The sequence below is a fragment of the Glycine soja genome, chromosome 4 (genome assembly GCF_004193775.1).
Source record: "Glycine soja cultivar W05 chromosome 4, ASM419377v2, whole genome shotgun sequence".
In the NCBI taxonomy this organism is placed as follows: domain Eukaryota; kingdom Viridiplantae; phylum Streptophyta; class Magnoliopsida; order Fabales; family Fabaceae; genus Glycine; species Glycine soja.
In genome coordinates, this window is record NC_041005.1 from 48,860,594 (window position 1) to 48,886,502 (window position 25,909).

Genomic DNA, 25,909 nt, shown 5'->3' on the forward strand with positions numbered 1-25,909 from the left:
TCTTTTCTTTCGGTATGGGAAAAACGTTGCATTTTTATTCTTTATAGTTGCTATTGCTATTGATGGTCCAAGCCAACCCAAAGTCCTCGTCCCAGTGCAATAAGAAATTGGAAAAGTAGAAAAAAGGAAAATGTATAAAAAAATTATTGACTTTTAGAATCATATATTACTTGGTAATCTAGCCTATGTATATAGAGGCAACAACCCAATTCAATATTAAAACATGGAACAAGAAACTGGTTTATTTTTTCACATGCGTAACAAGCGCAGGACAAGGAGTACTGAAGTGAAAATCCTAGTAAAATGAAGTCGGTGCAAATTTCTTAATCAAATTTAATATAGTCACTGAAAATGCAAGAGTTGGAAAAAGACCTGTAATCAGAAAGCATATTCAACTTGATATTAAATGGCCCCCAAATTGGTTTTTGTACCATTGTGGGGGATAAAAAATACAAGGCAATTGAGATCATCAACACCTTTTAGTTCATCAAAAGGCATCGATCAATGTGACAGATATAAAATTAAAGACGTTATATTATATTAGTCCTAGCGGGTGCCATATAGCCACCACAGCATTAGGGGCCATGTTGGCCTGAAACTCCTACTAATCTACCTTTTCTTCTCTTTCCCCACCCTTTCCAACTATAACAAAAACAAGTGAACAATGCCATCATATATTACACACAAAATGTGAACTTAAAAATTATTATGGTTCCTAGAACTGTGCCCCTTCAAATGTTTGTCCAAATTGCCAGTTAGCAGGCACAATGTTGTTGCTAGTGAGAGTCCTGCCATCACTTGTAGTGACCTGAAAAGAGAGGCTTTGCCCATTGAGGTAAGAATTGCTTTGCCAATTCTGCCCCCAGTTTCTAGACATGGTTTGCCACCCAGTCCTTGAGCCTTTGATGGACACAGAATGAACATCTCCTGCTCCACCAACATTTGTGATGAGAACCAAGTTGAAGTAAGAGTGACCATTGATGGTGAACCTGATCCCTCCTTTCTTCACACAGGGGACTCTGTTTTAGGCCAAAAACAAAAGCATGTTGGAGAATTAGGTCTCACATCGATTAAGTAAAGACAAGATTTAGTATTTTTTTTCATATGTAGGAATTGAAGAAAGTACTAGAAAGTTTAGTACAACTCATGCATTTATTCAACCAATTGAACTAGAATCACTTAGTAGACAAGTTTTAGTATATGTAAGTATAAAAGGTTAAGTCTTATTGGTTGGAATCTTCTAGATGATCACAATGAGCTTAAAGCTAAAATTGGAGGGAAAAAAAAGTAAAATAAAAATACTTGAGGTGTTTGTAATGTTTCATTTATTATTACCTTCTGAAGGAAACAGGAACAATTCCAGCTTTGTACTGAGCAATTTGCAAGAAAGCAGGCTCAGCAAGATCGAAGTGTTGCAAAGGAGGGTTGCACCAACCACCATTGTTATTAGCCAATGCAAAGTTAGGGGGGCAGAAGTTTGTGGCAGTGACGATTATGCTACCGGGGAGGCACCATTTGGGGTCAGTGTCACATTTCATCTCATAGCAAGACCCGCAGCTCATGCCATTGTTGAATAGAGCAGTGCTGAGTGCTGCAGTGTTGGTTCCATAGCCTTGGCTGTACAAATTTCCATAACCACAAGCCCCTCCTGTAAAAAAGCAACAATTTTTTCATGAGTAACCACACATCCTAAGTGAAAAATATCTTTGACTCATAATAATAGGAGAGAGAGTGAAAGTAATGCACAACATTAAGGTGCCCGTGATATAAAGTTATGTTTTTTTATTTTTCCTTTGAACCCTCCAAATGTGCCCAAATGAAAAGACAAGGCATTTGTTTGAACTTTGTGTAATTATCATGTTGAAAAATAAACTTAGCAAAATTAGGTAATGTGAAACTAAAACCTTTTGAAATACTCTAAAAATGTAACACTTTGAATGAACTTACCCATTGTGCCAGATGCATCACCCCCACCATAAAATGTAGCATGACCACCTTGCCATCCACCTCCATAGTCAGCATAAGTGCCTCTTAGGCATAAATTAAGAAGAAAGAAGAGAAGAGGGGTTGCTGCAATGACCATTGTGTGGTGCTAGTGCTTAGGGAAGTTGAGGGTACAAAAGGATTTAAAGATAGTAGGAGAGGCTTACTCGTTGGTGTTTAATGCTTAGCTAAGGTTTGGTTTGCTTTATATAGGAAAAGTTAAGCATAGGTTGGAGGCAGTAAAGAGTGAGGGATGTGGGGTACCATGCCCGAATGAGACAACATAGAGTTTCTCAGGTCTAAAGAGAGAAGCCAAAGGATTCACATTTTTTGGAACGTCGAGCAAGAATCAAGGCGCACATGCATGTGTTTCGGTTACACTACCAACTACTTAATCTACGGGCCCACTCGGCACATGTATTCTTTAACTGTTTCTCTTGTAATTTTATAAAGGTTTAATTATTTATTTGATGTATTTTTATTTGTATCTTTTAGTTTTAAGTGATTTTTTTAGTTTTCATATTTATATTTTTATTTTTTTAGTTTATGTATTTTGAAAATAATATTTTTAATTTTTATAATTTATATTTTAATTATCTCTTAATTCTTATAGTTTAAAAGTGACTTTTTTATCTTATATTTTATATTTTAATTATTTTTTAGTCATTATCATCAAAATATGAATAATATTATCAATTATAATTAATTATTAAAATATTATCAAGTAATTCATAACTATTTTATCGCAAAATAATTTGTAATAAAAAATTAGTTAATAATTTATAATTAATTTGAAATTATATATATATATATTGTAGCAATGTAATTAAAATATAAATTATATGAATTGAAAAGATCAATTTTAAATTATAGGGATCAAATAATTAATTAAATCTTTTATAAAAATCTTATTAACCAATGTCTTGAGACAAATCCTTACTATATTGATTAAAAAAATTAAAAAAATATTTATTTATAAAAATTATAGGACAGTTTAAAAAGATAATAAACCATATAATTTTATACATTTAAATAATTTTTTATTTTAAATTTATTAACCAATATCTTAAATACATCCATTAGTGTGATATGTATTCTCTTCTTAAAACTTTCCCTTAAATCACGGCCTATAGCAGAAAAGGGCCACTAATTTTGGGTCACTGACTCTGACCTTGAGATACGTCCAACATGGTGTGCTGCTGTTGAGGGTCGCACCAAACTGTTTAGAATTAATGACTTTCTTTGTGTGAAGGTATTCTAGACTGCTAGTGTTATTATTATTACTATAGTATAACCTGTTTTCACTTCTCATCTTATGCGCAATTTGCATGCAATGGACCATTCTAAGTTCTACTAGTTAGCAACTTTATTTGTTAATAGGGTTGGTTTTAGTTAAAGAGGTTAGTATCTTCCATCGTATTGAACCAAGGTTGAAATTTTCTTATAGAGTTGAAGTTCACATGTACTAAAGGGATTGGTTTAGCATAAGATACTGGTCTCTCACAAACATATCGAATTGTAATCCAAATATTCCTTAAAAGAAGTATTTATATTTAATATCTCAGAGTCTCAAATAAATTTGTCTTTCAAAAAAATAAGATATTTGTGAGAAATAAAAAAAAAACCAACTATTTTGTGAATGTCCTTAGAAAGAAAAATTAAAATATTATATTTTGTGAATGCTGCTACAATCCCCCGTTCCCCCAAGTCCTCTCTAGAGAGATACAGTGCCCTTCCTATATGGTGGTTCTGCTTGGCTCTACCCTATTACATATGAATAGGACACAGTTTTTTTTTAGAGAAATTTGTATGCAGAAGGATTTAATATTGGAGAGTATCTTAGCAAATAACCAACATGAAAGTGTAGCAGTCCATCAAAACCAAGAGCTCAAGTATTTTGATTACACGTGTGGCATGCTCAAGTTAAGAAGATTTGAAAAATCGATACGGCTTGAATTTTACAATGATGACCAAAACTAAAAAGAAAAGAACTTACAAATTCTGTGTCTTTTTCTTTCGGTTGCCTAACTTTTTAATTACAATCCTCGCATATATTAGTCACTTCAGATGACTATTACTTGGAGAGAATCCTATATTTTATTTGTCGGCTACAATGACAAATGATACTCTAATTAAGCAAAAGTACACTATACTTTAACGAGAAGGCACTAATGTGAATGTCTCCGCTGTTAAAATAAATTACCCTATATATGTCCACTTATATGGTGAATCAAAGTTTGGTTACCCACTCTTCATACCACAGTGCACAGATAAATTTAAATTAAAACAGTCATATCAAACTAACTCATTGTTTCAACTTTTCTAAAATGAAGAAACATGTATAGTTTACTTTAGTAGAGTTATATCTATGTAGTTTTAAGGTTTTTTTAACAATTTAAAAAAAATATGTGAAATGTTTGTCCAAGTAGCAAGTATAACAGTATACTTTTGTTGTGGTCCTGTGGACCATTTTTCTCCAACGAATTTACCCATATCAAAGATTACAAAATTTTACTCATCTGTTTTTTTCCTTACCTCATCAAAAGGGTATACATTTTTCTTATTATGAAGATTCTAATTTCCTTGAATGACAAGGACCACATTCCATATTAGGAGGTAAATCCCCAAGTGCCATAATAACTTTTTCTAATATTTTTCTCACACTTATACATCTCTTTTGCTAACTTAAGTATTGATATAAGCAAGTTTCGTTAGAAGAGATTCACTCTTTTAAGCATATAACTAGAAGCCTACATCAAGAATCAGGAGGTAACAACTTTGTGTACTGTGTTAATTAAATTGATCTAACCATTACAGTGACACAGTCAAATTGTTGAACGGAACAACTAGCCTAGTACTATTTGGAATGTGCCACATAGACATGCGATTCTATTAAGAATAAAAAATAATACTAAGAATATTATAATAATTTACGGACCTTGCTCATTTAATTAAGTTATATGTTTTTAGTACATGTGGTTGCATTTAATCAAAGGACTTGGGGCTTAACAAAAAGCATATAAATTATTACATGGCGATTAATGAACGGGCTTGAAGTTTAACCAAAGAGAATGAGAGTGGTTAATTTGTTGTTTAATGAAACTAAGCTTTCGATGCTTCCAACCATCATTTTACGGTGCTACTTTTCTGTACGTTCCTTTTTTGACGGTGTTGTAGAAAAACTAGTGTTAAGATCTCACATTGGTCCTACCACGTTACGAGCACATGCCCGTCCCGTTCTTCACGGCCAATTTCATTCAAGTGTCATTTTCAGAAAGAATAAAAAAAATTGTGTTGTTTTGTTTCTGTGGATATTGACGAATGAAAACTGGAAAGCAATTACAACAAATTTGGATAATGACTTATACGTAAATAAATTAATCATCTAGTGACTTGTTATATCAGTAGTGATCAATTGATATGCATTATTATTATGATACGAGACGTGGATTGTTTTTAATTAATATTTATATAGTTTGCTTACAACTGGAAGCTACTTTGATTGTTACACGGTGGAGAAAAATTTTATGAAAAAAAATGCTGACTTAGAACATGTTTATGTTGATTGAAATTAAAAATGGTACATTAAATAAGGTCAGTGTAATCAGACTGAGATATGGTGTTATGGTTATTTGCTTCACTATAGATTAATTGGTTTGAAATTTTAGCCGACGCATTTCTGATGTATATTATGTAGACATTGCATATGGAATCTTAATAACATATATAAAAGTGTTTGTAAGAATATATGATGAGAAGAAACCTCCTCCCGAGTATTACTTGAAAAAGTAAAATTAAATTTTAAGAGATAGTAAGAACAAAAGGACAAATCTATATAGATCAGCAACTGTATGGTGGTATCAAATCATTTGGTTACGTTGTGGCAATCTTTTATTAGGACACGATTAAACGTCCCTTTTAAATCACCGTAGGAACATCTTTTCATGAAACCAGCTAATTTGTCTTGATAGGGATTGAAATAATAACATCAGAGTATGGTTTGATGAATTAATCACTCCCGTGATCTGATTCTGATATATATGAAGCACTGAAGCAGCATTTTCTACCCATAATCGTGAAGGATGTTTTTACCTTTTTGTTTTTTCATCATTGTCCTATCAGGGTAGTTTCCGTAGATATATAAAAGGTAGCAATTAACCAAAAAGAAATTAAAACTTTTTTATGAAAGAGCCAATGTCATTTTTGAGTGCATGGATTTTCGGTGCTAATGTGTCAAGATTTAATGGCCTTACCACAAAACCAAAAAAAGTAGAAGGAAACATGAAGAGGGCATGCCAAAACTAGTGTCAGATTTTGATAGAGGACTGGAAAATCTGTGTCCAAAAAACAAAAGACCAAAAGGGAAACAATAAAGTTCCTTGCTTGTACATTTATGACCATCCAACATTCCACCACTTCTTAAAATCGAGTATATCTATAAATAAATAAAAAAGGGATGATAATAATGACAACAAAAATGAAATTAAAAAATGATGAGAATTTTTTTTTGTTAATGCTTGATAGATCGAACAAAGAAAATTCAAAAGAATCTCCTTAAGGGGAGTGGCTGAAGGACACTAGAAATGAGATCCACAGAAGGGCATATGGATAAAATCCATACATTGTTAATTTGTCTAGGGACCATATGAAATTGCCATCCACAAGGCATGTCTCCTAGTTCCACTTGGACAACATGCAAAACCCAGAATATGGACTGAAGTTGAACCATTAACAAAGGATTTGATGGTGTCCCTTTCCACTGGTAGTTAACTGCAATGGTCATATATGTGGAAGATATGTAGAGTCTTTCAAAAGTTAGTTTCTTTTGTCTTGTTCAAACTTCAAATTCAAACATGTTCCCAACCCTACCATGTGCATTAAAGTTGGATGCTGGGGGCTGTAGCCTAATAGGCCATCCATAACCATAAGAAGTGAGACTATTTTTGGTTACAAGTTACGTGCCCGTGTATCCGTTGAAATGATGTGTCGCATTGGCTCTATTAGATGATAGAATCTGATGTAGGGTTAACTGCTTTGGATCATACCAGTTGTTTCAAGAGCTCGGTTAGGTATAGAGGTTGTAATTTAGTTGAAGTTAGGTAAAAAGAAAAAGAATATATGCATTAATTTTCCTAATTGGATGGGATCTAGGTGTTCATGATTCGGTGTGATTTGATTTTTTTATTATAAAAAAATCACTAGAATTAAATTTAAAAAACATATGTTGTTTAGAGTTTTTATTTAAAATAAAATCTAAATCAAATCAAACTAATATTTTACGGTTTGATTTAGTTTTTTCTATTTTTACTAAAATATTATTTCATTAGAATGCATGTACTCTCTTCCAACTTTTAAATTAAATTACATCAAAAAAATTCTTAATAACAATCTATAAAACTTGTTAACATGTTAAATTTTCTACAACAAAAATCTATCAAATTTTCATCAATTTTAAATCAAACATATCTTAAAAAGGACATATGAAAAAGAAAGTAGTATATATCATATAAATTTGTATACATACATAATACTATAAAATACCGTGAGACTCAAGTAATACATATAAAATGCATAACGCTAAAGTAATAGAGATGTTAATATAAGTGTTGTGGTTTGGTTTGGTTTCAAAAACACAAACCACAAACTAATCATTTTGAGGGAAAAAAAATCATTCAAACAAATTTAAAAATAATCGGTTTGATTTGATTTTTGATATTTTTAGTGATTTTTAGTTTTTATTTTGGATTAGTTTAAATTTAAACACACTTAATGAGCTTAATGAGATGCTAGTGAACTTAAATGAAATTCTTATTGTTAACAATGAAAATCCAAGATAGCCATTATTTATTATTGAGTTAAAATGACAAAGAAGTTATTGTTAGACAAACTTCATTATGCTAACAAGTCTGAGAGGAACCAATGCACGTTAGGATTCAGGATGGACAACATGGGTCACTATTTTTATTCATATCATAGGTAAACTCAAACCTAAATTTTAAGATTTAGAAATAAAATACAATCTAAGGATTATTATTCAGCTTGTTTGGTCATCCGTTATTGGACCCGCAAATGTCTAATCTTACAAATTTTACATTCGAGAAGTATAATCCTTGACATAAGGAAAGTGTATTGAAGATATCACATTAATTAGAAATATAATCAAAATATAATGTATATAATCAGGAAGTCAAAGGAAAAATTCAACACACATAATAATTCTATCCAACTTAAATAGAATTATCTTTTGGTTCCAAATTTACATTAGGGCTTTTTCATTGCTCTTGTAATGATGATTACATGGCAATAATTCTATTTCAAGCATCCCTTTCTGATCATTTGTGATTTAAGACTATATGCATGATTTATGACTTAAGCACATCAAAAGAACCCAATTGAAAAGACTTGTTTATTTGATGAAAGAGTCTTGAAATTTAAGTACCACATTGAGAATGTATAATACTTCTTCAACACCAGTCTAAGGGGCAGAATATTCAAGCAAAATTCATTGTAGTCTACATGACTAGACTAGAACTCTGATGATGTACTGTACGTAAAGATTCTGATGCTCAAGTCGGTATTTGCGGGTGTAAAGTTAGAAAATATACCAAAGGCTTCTGACTTATTTATACCATTCTCTATGCTACAATAGTAATTCTTAAGTGATGAGTAAAAGGTATCGCTAGGATGAATCTTATGATTTGTGTTGTAAGTTGTCGATGAATTACACATATCGAATCACATGCTATGCGACTGCATGGACATTGGTGTGGGCTCGAAAGATCCTCAACTCGTACAGGACCCTGCGTCTACAATTATCCTATTAGGCCTAATTGTATTGGACTAATAAATGACTTTGTCTGCCTTTAAAAAAAAATGACTTTGTTTATTTATGATCCAAAACAATACTCAATACTCAATGTGCAACTCATAATAGACTATTTAAGTTGTTCTTTTCCTTTTTTTTCCTTTTGACTTGCAAAGATTGAATCAATGTATTTAGAGGTGTTTGCAAGAGCTTAAACAATGTTTATTTAGACTTGTGAAAAATGATTTATAACTCTCTTATACGTGTTTTTTTTTTATATTTCAATCAATTTGATAAATCTTATTAAAAATAAGTTCTTTTAAATTAATTTTAATAAATTATATGGTCAAATTGTCTACATAAATTCTTACTATATGATAAAATTTTATTGAAAAAGCACGTAATTGAGTCAATTGGTCAAACCCGTGAAAGTACTGTGAATTGTGATTGTTATTTTTTAAAAGTTTTTTTTATTGGTGATAATCAGGTAACTGTTTTTCGTGCAAAGTATACGGGAACTATGTCTAATTTTACTTATTAACTCAAGTGGTCAAAAAGATTTCGCACTTGAACATCTTATACTGGGCATATTTTCACAAGTCATTTTTTTCTCCGAAATAAAACTAAGCAAACATATTATCTGTCTTAAAACTATAAATAAAATGTGTAATTAGTTCAATTTATTTTTTTAAAAAAACTAATTATTTTTATTTACTCATGAAGAGATCTTTTTTATAAAAAAGTTATCATTTCCCTGATAAAAGTGGTTTCCAAACACGTTAGCGGTCATTGACTTAACTCAGAAATATATGGTGAAAAAATTATTTTTTTTTCCTGTTTTGTAACTTTAGTTCATCTCTCTTTGAATAAATCTTAATTTTTTAAAATTTCGAATCCGATCAATCGATTTGACCAGAAAATTGATTAACTAATTAGATGCTTGAGGTACATAAACCAAAAGACCGGTTGATATAGAATCTGTTGAAATCTGATACAAAATTGATGATGAAAAACTAAATTAAACTAATTGTTTTATTTTATGTTTTGTTATTTTTTATTCAAATAAATATTTTGCAGTCAATTAAGACCCTATGTCAAGCAACAAAAGTATACAATATAAAGTTCATTTACAAATTATTCAACCACTTGCTATTGACTTCTTTTTTATCATACAAAACATATAATAAGATCAATTTAAAATCTTACCTTTTTAAGGATTTAGTGTTAATTTATTACTTAATATATTATGCAACTTTTAAGATATTTATACTTAATTATCGATCAATAATTCAGCTAAAACAAACTAATGAACTACACATTTTTCAACTAAAACAAACAATCTAATTTTCAAAATGTAGAAAATTATAACGCTATACAACCCTTTCTGCAATCTTATCAGCAAGCCTGCCACATAAAATGCCTGAGAAGGGGGAAATTAAAATGAAAAACTTTGGGAAAAGACAGAAGAGAAGATAGAAGGCACCATGACATGATAGCAAGAAGCGCTTGCCATTTATTTCTCGCCTAACACGATGCCAACGAGTAAACTATGTGGACATTTGAGGCCCTCATTCAAATAGCTTCTTTAAAATTGACAGGAGGGTAAGCCAACAAAACATGTCTAACTTCTGTTTCCACAAAAATATAAATATGATGGTCCATCCATGGCACAACATGTCCATATGTATGAATAGTTGCAATTAAAATTGATAACAAATGATTATTTGTGCAACATGGTAGAAAACGAGAACTGTCAGAAACACCTGCTAGTTTGTCTTAAGTGCAAGAAGTGTACACACAAGAAGTAAAAAAGTTGTGTGCGTGGAAGGTGCAATTAAGTACAAATTCTCCCAGTAATGTAAAAAATGGACCAGAATGGATTATATAACTTGAAAGAACCTCTCACATTTTTATCTACATAAATTAATTTGTGCCAATAGAAAACAAAAAATCAATACCTTTAGGTCTCACTCATGTCAGTCTATGAACACTCCAATAAAAAGGCTGGTCACATGTTGGTCAGTCTAATTTGCATCAAAAGGCATTGTTAATATTATTAACAGAAATGGAGGGACAATCAGGCATCAGATTATGCAAAACCCCGTCGCCTATGTCCAGCCCCTGAAATTGGCCGATAGATTCACTTGACAACATTTCTGACAAATCATACGGAATGTCTAGATCAAACAGAGGCTCATCGGAAGTAGGCACATTAGATGAGAGTGAATGCAACTGTGGCATTTGCATGGCCTGAAGTTCACTCTGCCCATGTTGTGACTGATGTGAGAAGAATGGAGCCTGAGAATATGTAAGTGGATGCATTCCCAAACCATGGGCATTATGCATTACTATCTCGCCAGTTGCAATCTTGAGCCCATCAACTTCTTTCTTCAGTGCTTCATTTAGAGCTGTATATATTTTATAATTTTTTGAGACAGGAGGGTTGAAGTCATGGAAATGAGTTGTAAATAACAATATATTAGCTGAAGTTTAACAAAACAGAAACACTACTAGTAGGTTATTGATCACAAGGAACAATTCGATTTCTGGAATGATGCAGTCTAACAATTATAAAATGACATTTAGAAAAGCATCAAAAGTTGAAAACAATTTCCAATAACTTCTCTGTAGGTAAATAATTCTACTCCTGCTGATGCAAAAACCAGCAAAATTTCTCAGGATATATGTAATGTAACTGATATCAAAGATAACCAAGATATATGTAACTGATGTCAAAGATAAACATGTACAGTGACTAAAATCTGTAGATTTACTATGGTTGAAACATACCATCACATAAGTTAGCTTGTTGTTCCATGGCTTGTAACCTAAGCTTCAACTCTGTATTTTCAGTAGTCAGACCAGTTGTATCTCTCTGAAAAAGATGTTTCAGAAAGAATAAGTCTCAGGTAGCATAATATGAATGCCGCTGTTACATATATCCAAATCAACTTAATGAATTGGAAACAAAGTGCAATACAGGAAACAAAGGAATCTTTATTTAAAGAAAAAGTCGTCTCAAGAATCAAAAGTAAACCAATTTGCAAAGAAAAAATCACCAGAAAAAAATAGGGAATTTACTATTCCTGGCATTGACAAGGCAGCCTATTCAAACTTTAAAGCAAGCAAATAAAGCAAATCCTACAGGAATTGCATCCTGTAATATTACAAGACAATCATGTTGATGAGACAAAGATCTAGAATAGACATCTAAAAGCCTAGTGTTTCAATTTGAAAAAATAAAAAAGGTATCTTATATATATAAGAAATAAAAAAACCCAGGTGACATTTCACACAAAAAAAGTGAAAGAAAGAGAATATAAAAGAGTGTAGAACAATGCTTAGTGAACATTACAACCAAACACATTCCCTTGCATATGTATGAGGGGATCAAGATTGCCAATGGTTTTTACAAAATAGACATGATTTCATTCATCCAAATTATTTAATTCCGCATCCATGAATAATCTTAAGTATATTTATACTATCCAAATACAAACTGCACGGGAGATAAAACTAGGTGAGACCAGCTAGCTACCATGTAGACGCAAATGTTAGTGATAAGTGATGTGACATTATGTAACTGAATGTGGGATACTGGAATAATAAATAATACAAGAAGGATAAATACACAATCTTATCGACACTAAATAGGTCCTGCATGCATTTCACATGAGTGTACCAGAGAGAGTCACTAGCATTTCTCATGGCACAGTAATCAGTAATTATTTGCATTGATTCCCTCCTTCCCTGACTTTAAAGAAAGGGAGTATGACTTTTCAAGCATTACATATTGATTGCGTGATATAAGAGTTCTTTCGCATGCAAATATGTAAGCATTTCTTCTGTGCATTAACAACATTCACATCTTAAAAATACAATAAATTCCAAAAAACAAAACACAAGGACAACCGATAAAAGTACCTGCATCACTATAAACAACCAAGGGGACGCTTTAAAGAACTTGTGGGAAGCTTATTTGAGCTTATGAAAATAATTTGAGAATCATAACTTCTTTTTAAATTATCAAAATAATATTCTATATGTGGTCAAAGTCAAAGATATATTTTTGATTGAATTCAGGGTACTCCAGGCAGAAATCAAGGGTTTAATAATTCAAAATACTAAAAATTCATTTAAGGAACTGATATCTTTTCCACAAACAGACCTGAACATCAAACCCTTGATCACATGCTTAAATGACAAAATTATCCGTCAATTATGTCACAACATGTTGGTTGGTCAAATATATGACATAAGCTCTCATGTGATTAAAGCTTATTAAATAGAATTCAATTCATATGCCCCATTAGTGTAATGTTTTTTTTCACATAAGCTTCCAACAAGAATTCATCTTATTGTCACATCATATAAGATGATGTGACCATATAGTTAATTGGATGTCGACGTAATAAAATTTGTTTAATTAAGTTGTATCCCGAAACACACCCTAAAATAGACAAAATGCAGCTAATAATATTTGTTGAACAACGTGATGCCTTATGAATGAAGCAATGCAGATATGAACCTGAAAAAGACTTAATCGGGCACAAAGAGCGGTTGCTTCGGTTTGAAGAGATTGAAATTTTCTCTCAAGCTGCAACACGTAACAGGCTTTCCTCTCTTTGGAGCGAGCCGCGGATTGGCGGTTAGCCAGAATCCTGCATCATCATCACACGAACGATTCAATCGAAAAGGTTAATTTGAGAATGCAAAGATGAGAATGGGGAAAGACGTACGTACCTCTTGGCTCGTTTGGGATCAGCGGTCCACAATTCAGCGAGCTTATCAGGGGACAAGGCCTTCTTGGCCTCAATGCCGTCGACCAACGAGGAGGAAGAGGCGTCGGCGGAGTTGCTTCTCTGGTGAGCGGAGCGGGCGGTTTCGGGTTGCGGAGATTGGGGTATGGATCCGGAATCTTGGAGGAGCGGGGCCGGATCTTGGAAATGATGCGACGGAGAGAGATCGACCTCGAGGTCGAAGTCGTCGCTGATCCGGAAATGCATCTCCGATTGAGATCGACGGTGGTGAGAAAACGACATCGTTTTGGGTTTTGGGGGAATGAATGAGTGACCTTCCGATGATGATGGGTTTCTCTGTGTTCTGTTCTCACTCCGAACGGCGTCGTATAGGCTTGTCAATGTCAATTAGAAATTGAATTTTACGAGAATGAATCCTCCTCCATTCTGTCGTTTTCATTTGTGTTTTTCTTCTTCCGGTTTTATCGTTTGTCCCTTAGTCTTTCTAGTGCTGTTTACTACCCGCCCTATTTTTTTTGTTTTCATTTTTAAATTATACTTCATTTTTTTAGGACCAATATACATTAGATAATATTGTATATGATATGAAATTAAATTTATGTTTATATAATTTATTTTTAAATATATCTTAATTGTAAATTTGTAATTGTTCACATCTTAATATGTATGCAAATCAAGTTAACTTGATATTGTCTTAATTAATCGAGTTGAGTAAATAAAATGTCTTTAACAAAAGTTTGAGGTGAATAGGGACAAGGATAAAGTTGTCCCACAAATACTTCTAAGACTTTGTTTTATTCCTACTCTTTCAAAACAAATTTATGCTTTAATGTCACTGGTTAGTTTTATTAGAATGTTAGTTAGGAAAATTTAAACTCATAATCTCTCTTATTCTCTTTCTTTTTTCAACCATTAAATCAATTTTTTAATTTTGTATAGTTAACATTTTAGTATTTAAAAAAATCATTCTAATTGATATTTTTTAGTTTTCTATAAAACTTTAATTCTTTTTTGACATAAAAGTTTTTGAGGAGTCTATCCATTTTTCAATAACCAACATTAATTCCTTATTTATGACAATGATTATCGAAAAAATATATTATAGGTGTGAAATATATTCTAATCAACATATTAGTAATTATCTAATGAAATTCTCAATCATATTTTCTGTTGATAATATTTAAACTTAATATTTTACTTAAAAGGTACCAGTACAATTGCACTCAAACCAATAATTGTTCGTATATATATATATATATATATATATATATATATATATATATATATATATATATATATATATATATATAAAATAAGGCCTACCTTACGTAGGCTAGGTCGTAAGTCATGAATCGGCCACCTAGTCTGTTATTATTACCTCTATTTATTGTGAATGATTGAAAGAAACGCGAGGAGCGTGTAAAACAAATGAATACGTGAGTGTTGAGTGAGGAAAAAAGAGAACAAGTGATAAATTGATTATTCAAATGTATGTGCTCGTGTCGAAAGTGCATATAGTGTTTTTTTTAGGTACCTGTGTGTTCGGCATAAAGGAAATATTACATATGGTAGATGGTTTGGAATCTTTTATGTAATGTGTGATGATCTTACAGTTTTCAAATAAGGAAAAAAGAAAGATTAAGAAAATGCATGATTATCAGTTTTATATCAATTTTCAATTAAACTTATACATTATATTTTTTTGGTAGTTGAAATTTGTAAATATGTTACTTTTTTCTTTAGTCTATATATATTTTTTAATTTTCATTCATGTAAAAAAAATCTTCTATATTTCTTTTAGTCTATCTACTATTATAATGATGACATGATATTGTTAGATAACACTTTTATTGACATTAAGAATGGGAAGAATCTTCTTTGGGACCTAACTCAATTGGGGCCGTGTATAATGTTAAGCAAATTAGACATCAGTCTAAAATAAAATAAAAAATATTTTTAGGTTTCTAAATTTTTTTTATTACTAATTATTAATAAATTTTAACTGATCAAAAAATTATGTATATAGATGTTGCTATAAATCATTTAAAAGGTCTTATCACTTATTTAAAACATTAAAGGGAAAACGGGTTTGCATTGGCTTTAGAATCCACAAAAAAAAGGTTATCAACATGGGTATAGAACCAAAATTTTGTAAAAAACGTAAAATTCATAGAAAACCTCATTTTGATGAAAATATTAGTAATGAAATCACACATTCACCTAAAAAATCTTTTTGTATTGAGTATTTTTTATACATATTAGATTAATCAATTAATTTTATTGAGACACGATTTGAACAATTTTTACAATATGAGAATATTTTTGGTTTTTTATTTGATTCCAAAAAAATTAAAGCTTTAGATGAGGATGAATTGAAAAAATATTGTATTAATCTTGAAAAGTTTTTAAGGTTTAATGAATACTCTGATATTGATAGTCTTGATTTATTTTCAAAATTGAAAGTACTAAGAGAAGTGTTAAGAAAAGAAATTAGCACATCAATAGAAGTATTGAGTTATATTAAAACTTTAAATTCTTTTCCAAATGTTTACATTGCATATAAAATTTTATTGACAATCCCTGTAACAATTGCTACTGCTGAAAGAAGTTTTTCAAAATTAAAATTACTTAAATCATATCCAAAATCAACAATATTGCAAGATAGATTGAATAGATTAGCTATTTTATCTATTGAAAGTGAAATGTTAGAATTTTTATACTTGATAAAAATATGTTTATTTCCTTAAAATTGTCAAAATATCCACAGAAAATTTAAATATTTATATTTATTCTCGTAAAAATTTTGTTTTGCCTAAAAAAACTTAATGTGTCTTATATATATATTTAGGAAACAATATTATCAAAATTATTATATCTAATTTTGACATTATAAATCTTAATTATTTTGGCCCCTCCAAATATTTTTGTCAAGCTCTGCCACCACTGACAAAGACGTTATTTTACTGACATGGAGCATGTTGAAGCCAATGACTTAATATTTTTTAATGGAATTTGATGCCAACAGACTAAAAATAAAAGGCTTAGAATTTATAGAAATATTTATTTTAAAATAATTATAGGGACAAAAAATATATTAAATTAATGACAAAAAAAAACTTAATTAAACCTTTAAAAAGAATTGACTTTTAAGAGTGGGTGAGGAGCACATGCGTATCCTAATCTCGGTAAGTCACTGCAGGCCGCAATTATGGGCTTAAATAAATTTTTCTTCTACACGATAGTTGCTATTTCCATTCTCCTTTTTTTTCTAATACAATCCTCTTTTCTGATTTTATAACTTTTTATCCCGAAATACCCTGATTCCAGAAATTAATCAAAAGAAAAACAGGGTTCTTTCATCCGCATCTTAGTTGCTTTGCAATGCATGGATCACAAAGAAAAAACCCAACAAAGACTTACTCTCTTACTCCCTTTTTTCCAATCACTGTGCTTCTGGAACAAGATCACGATTTTGATTATTATGGGAATAGTAGTCATAATGGGAGCAGAGACAACTAAGGTAGGCATTATTTATTTATTAGGAGATTTTTGGTTTATATGAGAGATAAGAGATATAATTATTTGGATTTTCGTTTTCCAATTGTAAGCCAGTGAGTGATTGGGTGAGCTTGGACTTTAAATATAAGTGTACCGAGGATGCTTTCATGAATAGGCAGGGGAATTGAAAATCACAGTAATGTGAATGTGCATAAAAGGGATGTAGAGGTAAATTTGTTGAAGAAGAGGTGGTCTCAGAATAGTTACAAGGAGGAGAAGAGTAATTTTAATGGGACACATGATGGAGGAGTGATATCAATCAATGCTGGGAAAGAATATTCAAAATACAATGAGTTGAAGAGGCAAAAGGGGAGTGTGATTTTTGAAACCAGGATAAGTTAGGGTGGAAATTATAAAAATAAAATAAAAAGGGAAGTGTATTAATAAATAGGGAGTGCAAATAGCAATTGCCCTTCCATATTTCCTCAAAGTAGGCTCTCACGAGACACAACCTAGGTTTGTCTTTTCAACCCAAACCCTATTGTGCCGGTCTATAAAAGCAAAGACACTTCAACGGGAAAGATTAATTGCATTAATGATGCAATCAAATCAAAAACCAATTAGTATGCTAAGTTGTCAATTACACAAGCTATACAACAATGTGTTTATCTAGACTCAAATTTCCCTTGACACGATTGTGTGAGAGAGACTAGAAATTTGGTAAAGTAGCCGAGAGAATATGTTGCTGCTGGCAATGATGGAACTTGTGTATAGGGTAAAGTCAAATCCTAAGGGACATGTGGCACTCTCTGAGAATGATGAGGAATCCGATGAAGGAACAATTTTCCTTCGCCATGGAGTGGACCCTTTTCTTGCCATTGGGGAGGACAATGGCCCATGATGTAGAAATCTCAACCCCATCACCTCTCCCCATCCCATGTGCCTACTTTTTCACCAAACTTACTAAGGATGCATTATGAAAACAAACGTAGAGAAAGTGAATTAAATTTCAAAGTAAACGAGTGAGTCATATATTATTTAACTGTTTATTTCTCTCATTTTACTTTCTTTTTTCTCTACAAAGGAACACACCTTAAGCTTCATTGTAGATAGATTTGCCATACAATACACACCCTCCTCACCGTGATAATTCATAAAGATATGTCCCTGTCTAATTTGGAGATTATTTATTTAATTACTTCGATAAAACACGACAAAGGAGTTTGTATACTTGCAGCTATGTTTTGGCCTCTTTCGCTATCATCTAATCCGTAACACTCAGCCATAATGCCGAAGAAAAGTATACTCATAGAAACTAGAAATATCAAACACTCCCATAAATTTATGGCGTACTGCGTTGTGTTTGCTATTTATGGATTTAAGATAAGAATAACAAAGTTTAATTAGATTTAATTTAATACAGATAGCAAGCCAAACTGATAAGCTTTTAACGTTTTTTGGGTTAATAATGAACTTGCCCAAAGCAGTTTTAGCAAACCATATAACATTCTCGTCGAACCAACATATAACATTGTTGGGAAAAAAATGATAGATACCAAATTCTAAAAAAATGATAGATACCAAATTCTATTCAACACTTAGATAGAGAGAGAAAGAAAAATGTATGTATAACAAGTGATATGATATGATAAAAAAAATAGATGCTAACATGTGTATGATATATAAAGATGTCAATAGTTTATCACTAATGTTCATTTATATTATACATAAAAGAATTCGTTTCATAATTTTGTTATGTACATTATGATTTTTTGTCATGTGGATTTTGACGTTATCATTTGATAATAATTGAAATACTATTTACTTGCATCATTAATTATTTTTAAATTATCAAAATCATTATCTATTTTTTTTTCCTTGCCTAAATGCTTAATAAATATAATCTCTTACTTTCCTTACCACCACATTACTCATCACATCTATTTTTTTTTCATATCCTTTTCTTCTTTCTCAAAATATATAAACTTAAAAAAAATTTAAAATTATTTTTTTCTAAAATTAAAGATTGCAATTTTCTTCAACAATCAATCATATACAAATTTAATTTATACATTTTTATTCCGTGGATTTTGTTTATAAGTTAATTTATATTAAATACATACTTTTAAATACTTAAAAATAATTTTAAATATTTTTTAAAGAAAAAAATGTATTTATAGTCTCCTATACTTTCAGCCATAAAGGTCTTCATACTTTTGTATCAACCAATTTGTTCCTTAAATTTAATCATTCTTTTAACTTAAAAAAAATACGATTAGTTCTTATGAAAGAAAGACTAAATTTACCTTTAAAAAAAAGATTTGAAGATTACTTCTATCAATAGGAAAGTATAGGGACCTTGACAACATTAGACAAAAATGATAGGGACTAAAGGATATTTTCTCTTTTTTATATATTTTTTTAAAAATATTTTTATTTTCTTGACATATACACTAAGTTTAAAAGTTACTTATAGACTTTATTTCTGATAAAATGAAAATCACAAAATTTTTATTTATAACAGAAATTTAATGATTATATTGTAAATTATGTTAAAACATGGTAGTATGAAATATTTATTCTAAATTAATTAATAATAATATTTTTTGTTAATTATATTATAATTATTAATACTCTTACACTTTGCCTCAATAATTTATACTTATTTTCTCACTCCAAATATATATATTTTTCTTGTATTTCATAAGATTTCTTTCAACATTCTTTATTAAATTAAAAAAAACATATAACTCAACACGTTTTATATTTTAATTATCTTGACTTTATTCTTACCATACGTGGTTGATACACCACAACTCATAATTAAAGGCCCCATAATCAGCAGTAGTTCTAAATCTCAATGTAACACTGAACGTTGGATGAGAAAACACAACAAACGAAGGGAACAGATTGGCTCAACTTTAAATTAATGGTTGAGTGGGGGAAGGATTTGGTGCTGAGAATAAGTGCTTCTTTAAATAAGCTAATTTTGATTAGGATGGATCAATTTAGGTACCATAATCAAAATTCCCAACCGCTTTTTTCCCCCTCTATCCCGTTTCTAAAATTAAAATCATTATTATCTGCATGCCATATAGTATCTCTTTTGCAATAAATAATAAATGCAAGGGGACAACAAAGAAGCTGTATTGCTTTCACTTCCTAACATAATATCTATGTCCCAGTTGCTTCTTCTGCAGCTCCTCAAACACTACAAACCACTTCAAGACAAAAACAACACCCCATAATAATAATAATATCAACACAACATAAACAGCCACACCTATTGTGTCACAAAATTTGAGTCTCATATTTTGTGCTCTTCAATAGTGTGAAGAAAAATTCCCACCACTCCTGTTGGGAAAACATCACAATTCACAAGCTGGTAAGACCAATTAAAATCTTCCGCAGCCTACATAGTCGTGGTTTACATGATGATGGCTTTGGTCTATTATGTGAATTTGAATGGACTGCAAATTAGTGATTTGAGAGTCAGAGATTGAGTTTTGCGTGGTTCAATAGTATAATAGTATCTATAACAAAGTTGTTGTGTTGGTTTTCAATTTTCATCCTCCAAAGTCTCAGATACTATTCAGAATTCGGTGTCCACCATCCCATCTGTGGTTTCCTTTTCCTTGTAACCAAAGAGATGCTTCTTTGAGAGCCTTTATCTAGTGGGATTCCTGACAGATATTGCCATAACTCAAAAAGGTTTAGGTCCTTCTCTATTTCTTCATTTTCTTGCTGATAAGAAAAAGAAGAAAAAAAAATCAGAACTTTTGTTTCTTGCTTTAGTAGTAGTACACTTCTCTGACAAGCACCAAAATTCTTCTGTCCTCAACAACACTCAAGTAATCATCCAGTGCAAGAAGTGTTACATCACAGAAAGGTTTTGAGTTTTTACAAGCCAGAAGATGTTTCAAGCCTCTATGTGGGTCTATTTGCTTCTAAATTTCCACGCTCAATTCTCCAAGCTTTTCAAGCAGCAGAGATAGATACTTCAACTGATTCAAAAGGGTACAAGAATTCTGAGTTTAACAATTGCAATTCTTGGTGTTTTTGAAGTGGCTGACACAAGATAATGGCTCTTCACCACCGCTTGTTGCTTGTCGACACAAATTCAAGCTCACCTGCACCAAGCAGCATGAATAAGACAAGAGAGACTTTCACAGGCGATGCAAATTTTGACACCAACATGGTGATTATCTTGGCCGCGTTGCTTTGTGCACTTATATGTGCTTTGGGGCTCAACTCAATTGTGAGATGTGCTCTAAGATGCAGCCGCAGATTTGCTTTTGAGACCCCAGAGGAGACAGCGGCACGTTTGGTGGCGAAAGGCCTAAAAAAGAGTGCATTGCATCAGATCCCTATAGTTGTTTATGGTTCAGGTAGTGCTAGTATTGCAGCCACAGACTGTCCAATTTGCCTTGGGGAGTTTGTGGATGGGGAGAAAGTTAGAGTGTTGCCAAAATGTAACCATAGATTCCATGTAAGGTGCATAGATACATGGCTCCTCTCACACTCCTCTTGTCCTAACTGCAGACAATCTTTGCTTGAGCATACAACTATTTCTGGAGCTGTAGCTGTAGCTGCAGGAACCAGTCATCATGCGGGGAATGCCTTGGGAGGACGACATCAACATGAGTCTTTATCTGTGGCTGTGGAAGTGGTTGGCTAATTGCAAACTTAACCCTCCACCCTCAGAATTCACTAGAGAGAAGTAGCGGATGAATAAATGGAGACTAGTAGGTTTTAGCCTTGAGTTTGGAACTATTTCTTTTTTCTTGTTTACCTTGCATTTGTGTAATTGTATGAGAATTGAAGATATTGGGGTAGATATTAGTGTGCGAATAGTGCATGTTTGGATTATGGTTTCATAGACCTTTCTGTGTTTGTGCATGTTTTCCTGACATGCGAAATAGTGCTCAATCTTGAATGCTTGTTGTCTGTAAATAGATTGAAAAACAAGGTGCACAACTAAGTTGGATACTTGGATCAATGGCATTGTCTCCAGAAAATAGAAGAGAGAAAAAAATCTTGTTAATGAATGACTAGTTCAAACTTGGATACTAGGATGGCATTGTTTCCATAAAGTAGAAAAGAAAAAAAAGTCTTGTTAATAATGACTAGTTCAAACTTAGTTTAATTACTCCCTCCTCTCCCTCTTGACTAATTCCCTAAAGTCTTTCCTTATCTTCTGAATTTGGCTCAAGTGGGTTTCAGAAGTTAATGAAGTAGTTAATGCATATTTAAGTAGATATTATATTTTTAGTTCAAGATCAGCATTTGGATCATTGTAGAACTAACTAAATTTATGACTGAATCCGAATGGCATGTGATTTGGCAATCAATGTCAGAAGACCATCAATCAGACATCCCATGAAAGATCATTTATTTGCTCTGCATGTCAAAGCAAACACCAATGCTCTTTTCCCCTTCCATGTGAGTAGCATATGCTTTGATAAAGGGAAATTCACATGGTCCAAAATATTTCAATCGAAATAACCTTAATTACTACATTAAACCAAGTCCTGAATAAGCACCTCAAAAAGACAGTTAGAAATCTGATTCCAAATCTAAATCATAAACTTGTCAATAAGCAATAAGCATAAAAGCAGAAGTGAGAACTTATATCTTTCCACGTGGGAGGCATGTGCCAGACTCTCTAGTCAATTATTATTCAAAGTGTTTGCACAGATAGATAGTTGTTACACTTTCGAAATTACTTTATATTTGATATTTAAAAGAAAAGTTCAAAGTTTGTCTTCTGTCCATTTTAATGTAGATCACAATTCACAAGGCATAAAGAGAAACATCTCTTTTCTTTTCACTTTACTTATCTAGTCAAGCTTCCATACGCCAACATTCTTTGAAGTACAACATCCATTTCATGAGTCAGGATTCAAGAGTATTATGGCAACCAATATGTTGTCATGGTGATGCCATCAATACAATTGAAAATTTGAAATCTGTCTTTATTCTTTTATAGTACTCTTGTCAATCAAGCGAAGCTTTATTTAAATTCTCTCTCATTTTAACCCACCACTTATAGGCTGAAAGACTCGGGCATTTATCCCAATTCCCATGTGTAAATCTTCTTTAGTATCCACTAGAGATTGATGACAAGTATCATATCACTAGATGAGTAGGGGACATATTGCGGTCAAGTTCTCTGGTCTTATTTTGTTGGACTTCAAGGTTAGTAATTTGCAAATAAATAGAAAAGAGTCACCTTGAGCATGGTTTGAACAGAGGCTCCTATAATAACCCTTAGCCTTGGTGGTTATATACTATGAACTGGCTTAGAGAGAATGAAATAACAGGTTCACAACAAGTAAATTGTTTAAACTTGCACAGATTTAGATGTATACATTTTGTGTTTGTCTTCTGATGCTGTTTCATGATTGATCTATTGCTGAAGCAGTTGACAAGAGTTAATTTTTATGGTGAAATTTCACACATCTATGCCCTGGGGTAGAAGTGATAGTGAAGTTAGCTGAGATGAGTGAGGTCTAGTTTAAACTCAATCTGATAAAAAAATTGAACTCCAACTGAGCTGTAAGTAACTCAAGAACTGGTTTGACTTACTAGTTACTACCAACCTAACTTATGTTAGAGATTATAAATCTATTTATGTATGTTCAATTAATAGCTGAAACTTTTGTGCAGGGTTGGATCATTGCATGGTATTAGATCATCTATAATCAAGTGGCCTAGAGTTCAATCCTTGCTACTCCCACCATTCACATGCCATCACGTAAAAGTTTAAACTTTTGGGACAATTAGACTATAAAAATCTGTTGTTTATTTATTAGAATGAACTAAATATCCGCTCAAAATAGCCGGAAATTTGAGTTTCTCTAGATCAAATGAATGAGGTCAGAACTACAATACCTTTTATTGAACTGGAATTTGTAGGCTATCATAAAGCCTACATGGCTACATGGAATTATTTAACCTATGGTCTACTCCAACATTAAAATCCTTCTTGGTTTTATTATAAAACATGATGTATGAAAGTTTTACCTACAGAAATCTGATGAGTGGAAAGCAAATGAGAAGAAAAGAGAACCATTGGCCAAATTAGACATTAGATAAAGGAGACTTAATTTTGCCCATTTAGTCTTTTTCCTTTCCCTGTTTGATTTGAAGGGCAATTTGAGTACAAGAGCATATAAAACACCAACTAATCATGATTGTTCTTCTGTTCACATAATGGAATCTCAATATTTCTTTCTTCATCTCCTATAAATATCCTTTGTGGGCTTCTTAGGCCCACATTTTGAAAATAAAAATTCATTCAGCACTGCCCGTGGATTGCAATCAATGAATGGGAATTGAGGATACTCTGCAGCTTGAAATGGACTTTTTTTAAAGCATTATTCAAAGATGGACCACTCACCATCGTCTCTCTTACCCTCCTTTCGTACCTGTTTGATAATGAATTAATAATTGCTCTTTTTCTACTATATTCTTTTTCCTTCAATTTGAAGATTATGGGATAAGGTTTTTTTATTTTTGGCTTGATTTCCTTTGTTTCCTTTAGGCTTAAGTTGGAAAAGAGCGTCCTATGGCCTACGGCTGGATTAACCGTGTTGGTCCACTAAGCACACAATCTTACAGCTACAAATGTATTAAGTAGGTAAACTGTTTATATTACATGACTAAGACAGTTGCACCTGAAGGTAATATTTGTTTGCATATGTTCAAGTTGAGTACAAGACTGAAACACTTACATATACACACACACAAATGCAAGACTAACCCTGAAGAAACGAGCGCCTCCAAGTAGAAAATTAAATGCTTCTTGATCTTGACCCCAGGTTTTCGATTTGGAAATTGAAAAAATATAAACTAGTACTATAATTTATAGTTAATATATTGTGTGCTGTACTACCTTTTTTTAGTCTTCCTCACTGCACAAAGATTGACATATATTTTTCTTTACGATATATTATTAATATCTTTTAGATTTAAAAATATTAATTTGTTCTCTTTATTTATTTAGAATGTTCAATTAATTCCTTCTATTTTTGAAAGTTTTAATTATGTCTTTTGATTTTTTTAAATCCCTCAATGTAATCCTTTAATTCTTCAATTTAGTCCTTTATTTTTTAAAAATACCTCAATATGATTCTTTCCATTAAAATTTTCAACTTAATGTCGTGAAGCTTAGTTGGACCAAAAGGATCACATTGAGACATTTCAAAGAAACAAATGATTGCATTGAGACATTTAAAAAAAATAAAGAATATGATTGAAAGCTGAAAAAAAATCTGATTGAACATTTTAAATAAGTAAAAGGATTAAATTAATAATTAAACCTTTTTTTATTGTTTAAGTGGCTCTTGTCTGAGATCTGATGGGGGCTAGTAGATGGTTTTCATTGTTTCATATCAAGGTAGTTTATGGAGGTGGTGACAACATCCAAAGATTTCGATGCTTAGGTTAGAAACTAAGGATGGACAAGGTTTCATGGAGGGCAAATTCGGGATATTTGAAAATAACTAGGTGCAGTTAGCAAAAAGTTGAGTGCAGGATATATATGGCAACAGGACGGGGATGGGTATTGCCTCCCCACTCTCCGACCCCGTCGGATTCTCTAACATATATTCATACCCGTCCTCGATATCCGACGGATTAAAATTTGTTACTCCATTCTCGTACCCGTCGGGTATCGAATATCCCCGACTCCCGTCCCCGTCCTTGGTTTAGATTTGTAAAAAAACTTTTTTTTTTTTGTAAAAAAAGTATATTGAAAATCTGATTTAAAAAAATTGATTGTTACATATTTGTTTTTAGCTACTTGTATTTGCAGTCCATTTGTCTACCAAAATCATCAAGAAAAGAATCTTAAATTATG

General features: G+C 31.8%; 3 protein-coding genes across 3 annotated transcripts; 1 reads left to right on the forward strand and 2 right to left on the reverse strand.

Annotated features, from left to right (window-relative positions):
• Window positions 1-373: 373 nt before the first annotated feature.
• Window positions 374-2,172, reverse strand: LOC114410169 (expansin-A8-like). Its single transcript, XM_028373995.1, has 3 exons — window positions 1,948-2,172; window positions 1,336-1,648; window positions 374-1,019 (listed from the first exon to the last, which is right to left on the reverse strand). The coding sequence occupies exons 1-3, from the start codon at window positions 2,081-2,083 to the stop codon at window positions 716-718; spliced, it is 753 nt and encodes a 250-aa protein (XP_028229796.1). The 5' UTR covers window positions 2,084-2,172; the 3' UTR covers window positions 374-715.
• An 8,234-nt stretch (window positions 2,173-10,406) lies between these two features.
• LOC114410170 (bZIP transcription factor 18-like) lies at window positions 10,407-14,020 on the reverse strand. The gene is made up of 4 exons (XM_028373996.1): window positions 13,532-14,020; window positions 13,317-13,449; window positions 11,579-11,663; window positions 10,407-11,196 (listed from the first exon to the last, which is right to left on the reverse strand). The coding sequence occupies exons 1-4, from the start codon at window positions 13,828-13,830 to the stop codon at window positions 10,823-10,825; spliced, it is 891 nt and encodes a 296-aa protein (XP_028229797.1). The 5' UTR covers window positions 13,831-14,020; the 3' UTR covers window positions 10,407-10,822.
• A 6,179-nt stretch (window positions 14,021-20,199) lies between these two features.
• On the forward strand, window positions 20,200-22,069 carry LOC114410171 (RING-H2 finger protein ATL74-like). Its single transcript, XM_028373997.1, has one exon. It carries the CDS (start codon window positions 21,128-21,130, stop codon window positions 21,722-21,724), a length of 597 nt encoding a protein of 198 aa, XP_028229798.1. The 5' UTR covers window positions 20,200-21,127; the 3' UTR covers window positions 21,725-22,069.
• Window positions 22,070-25,909: the final 3,840 nt, after the last annotated feature.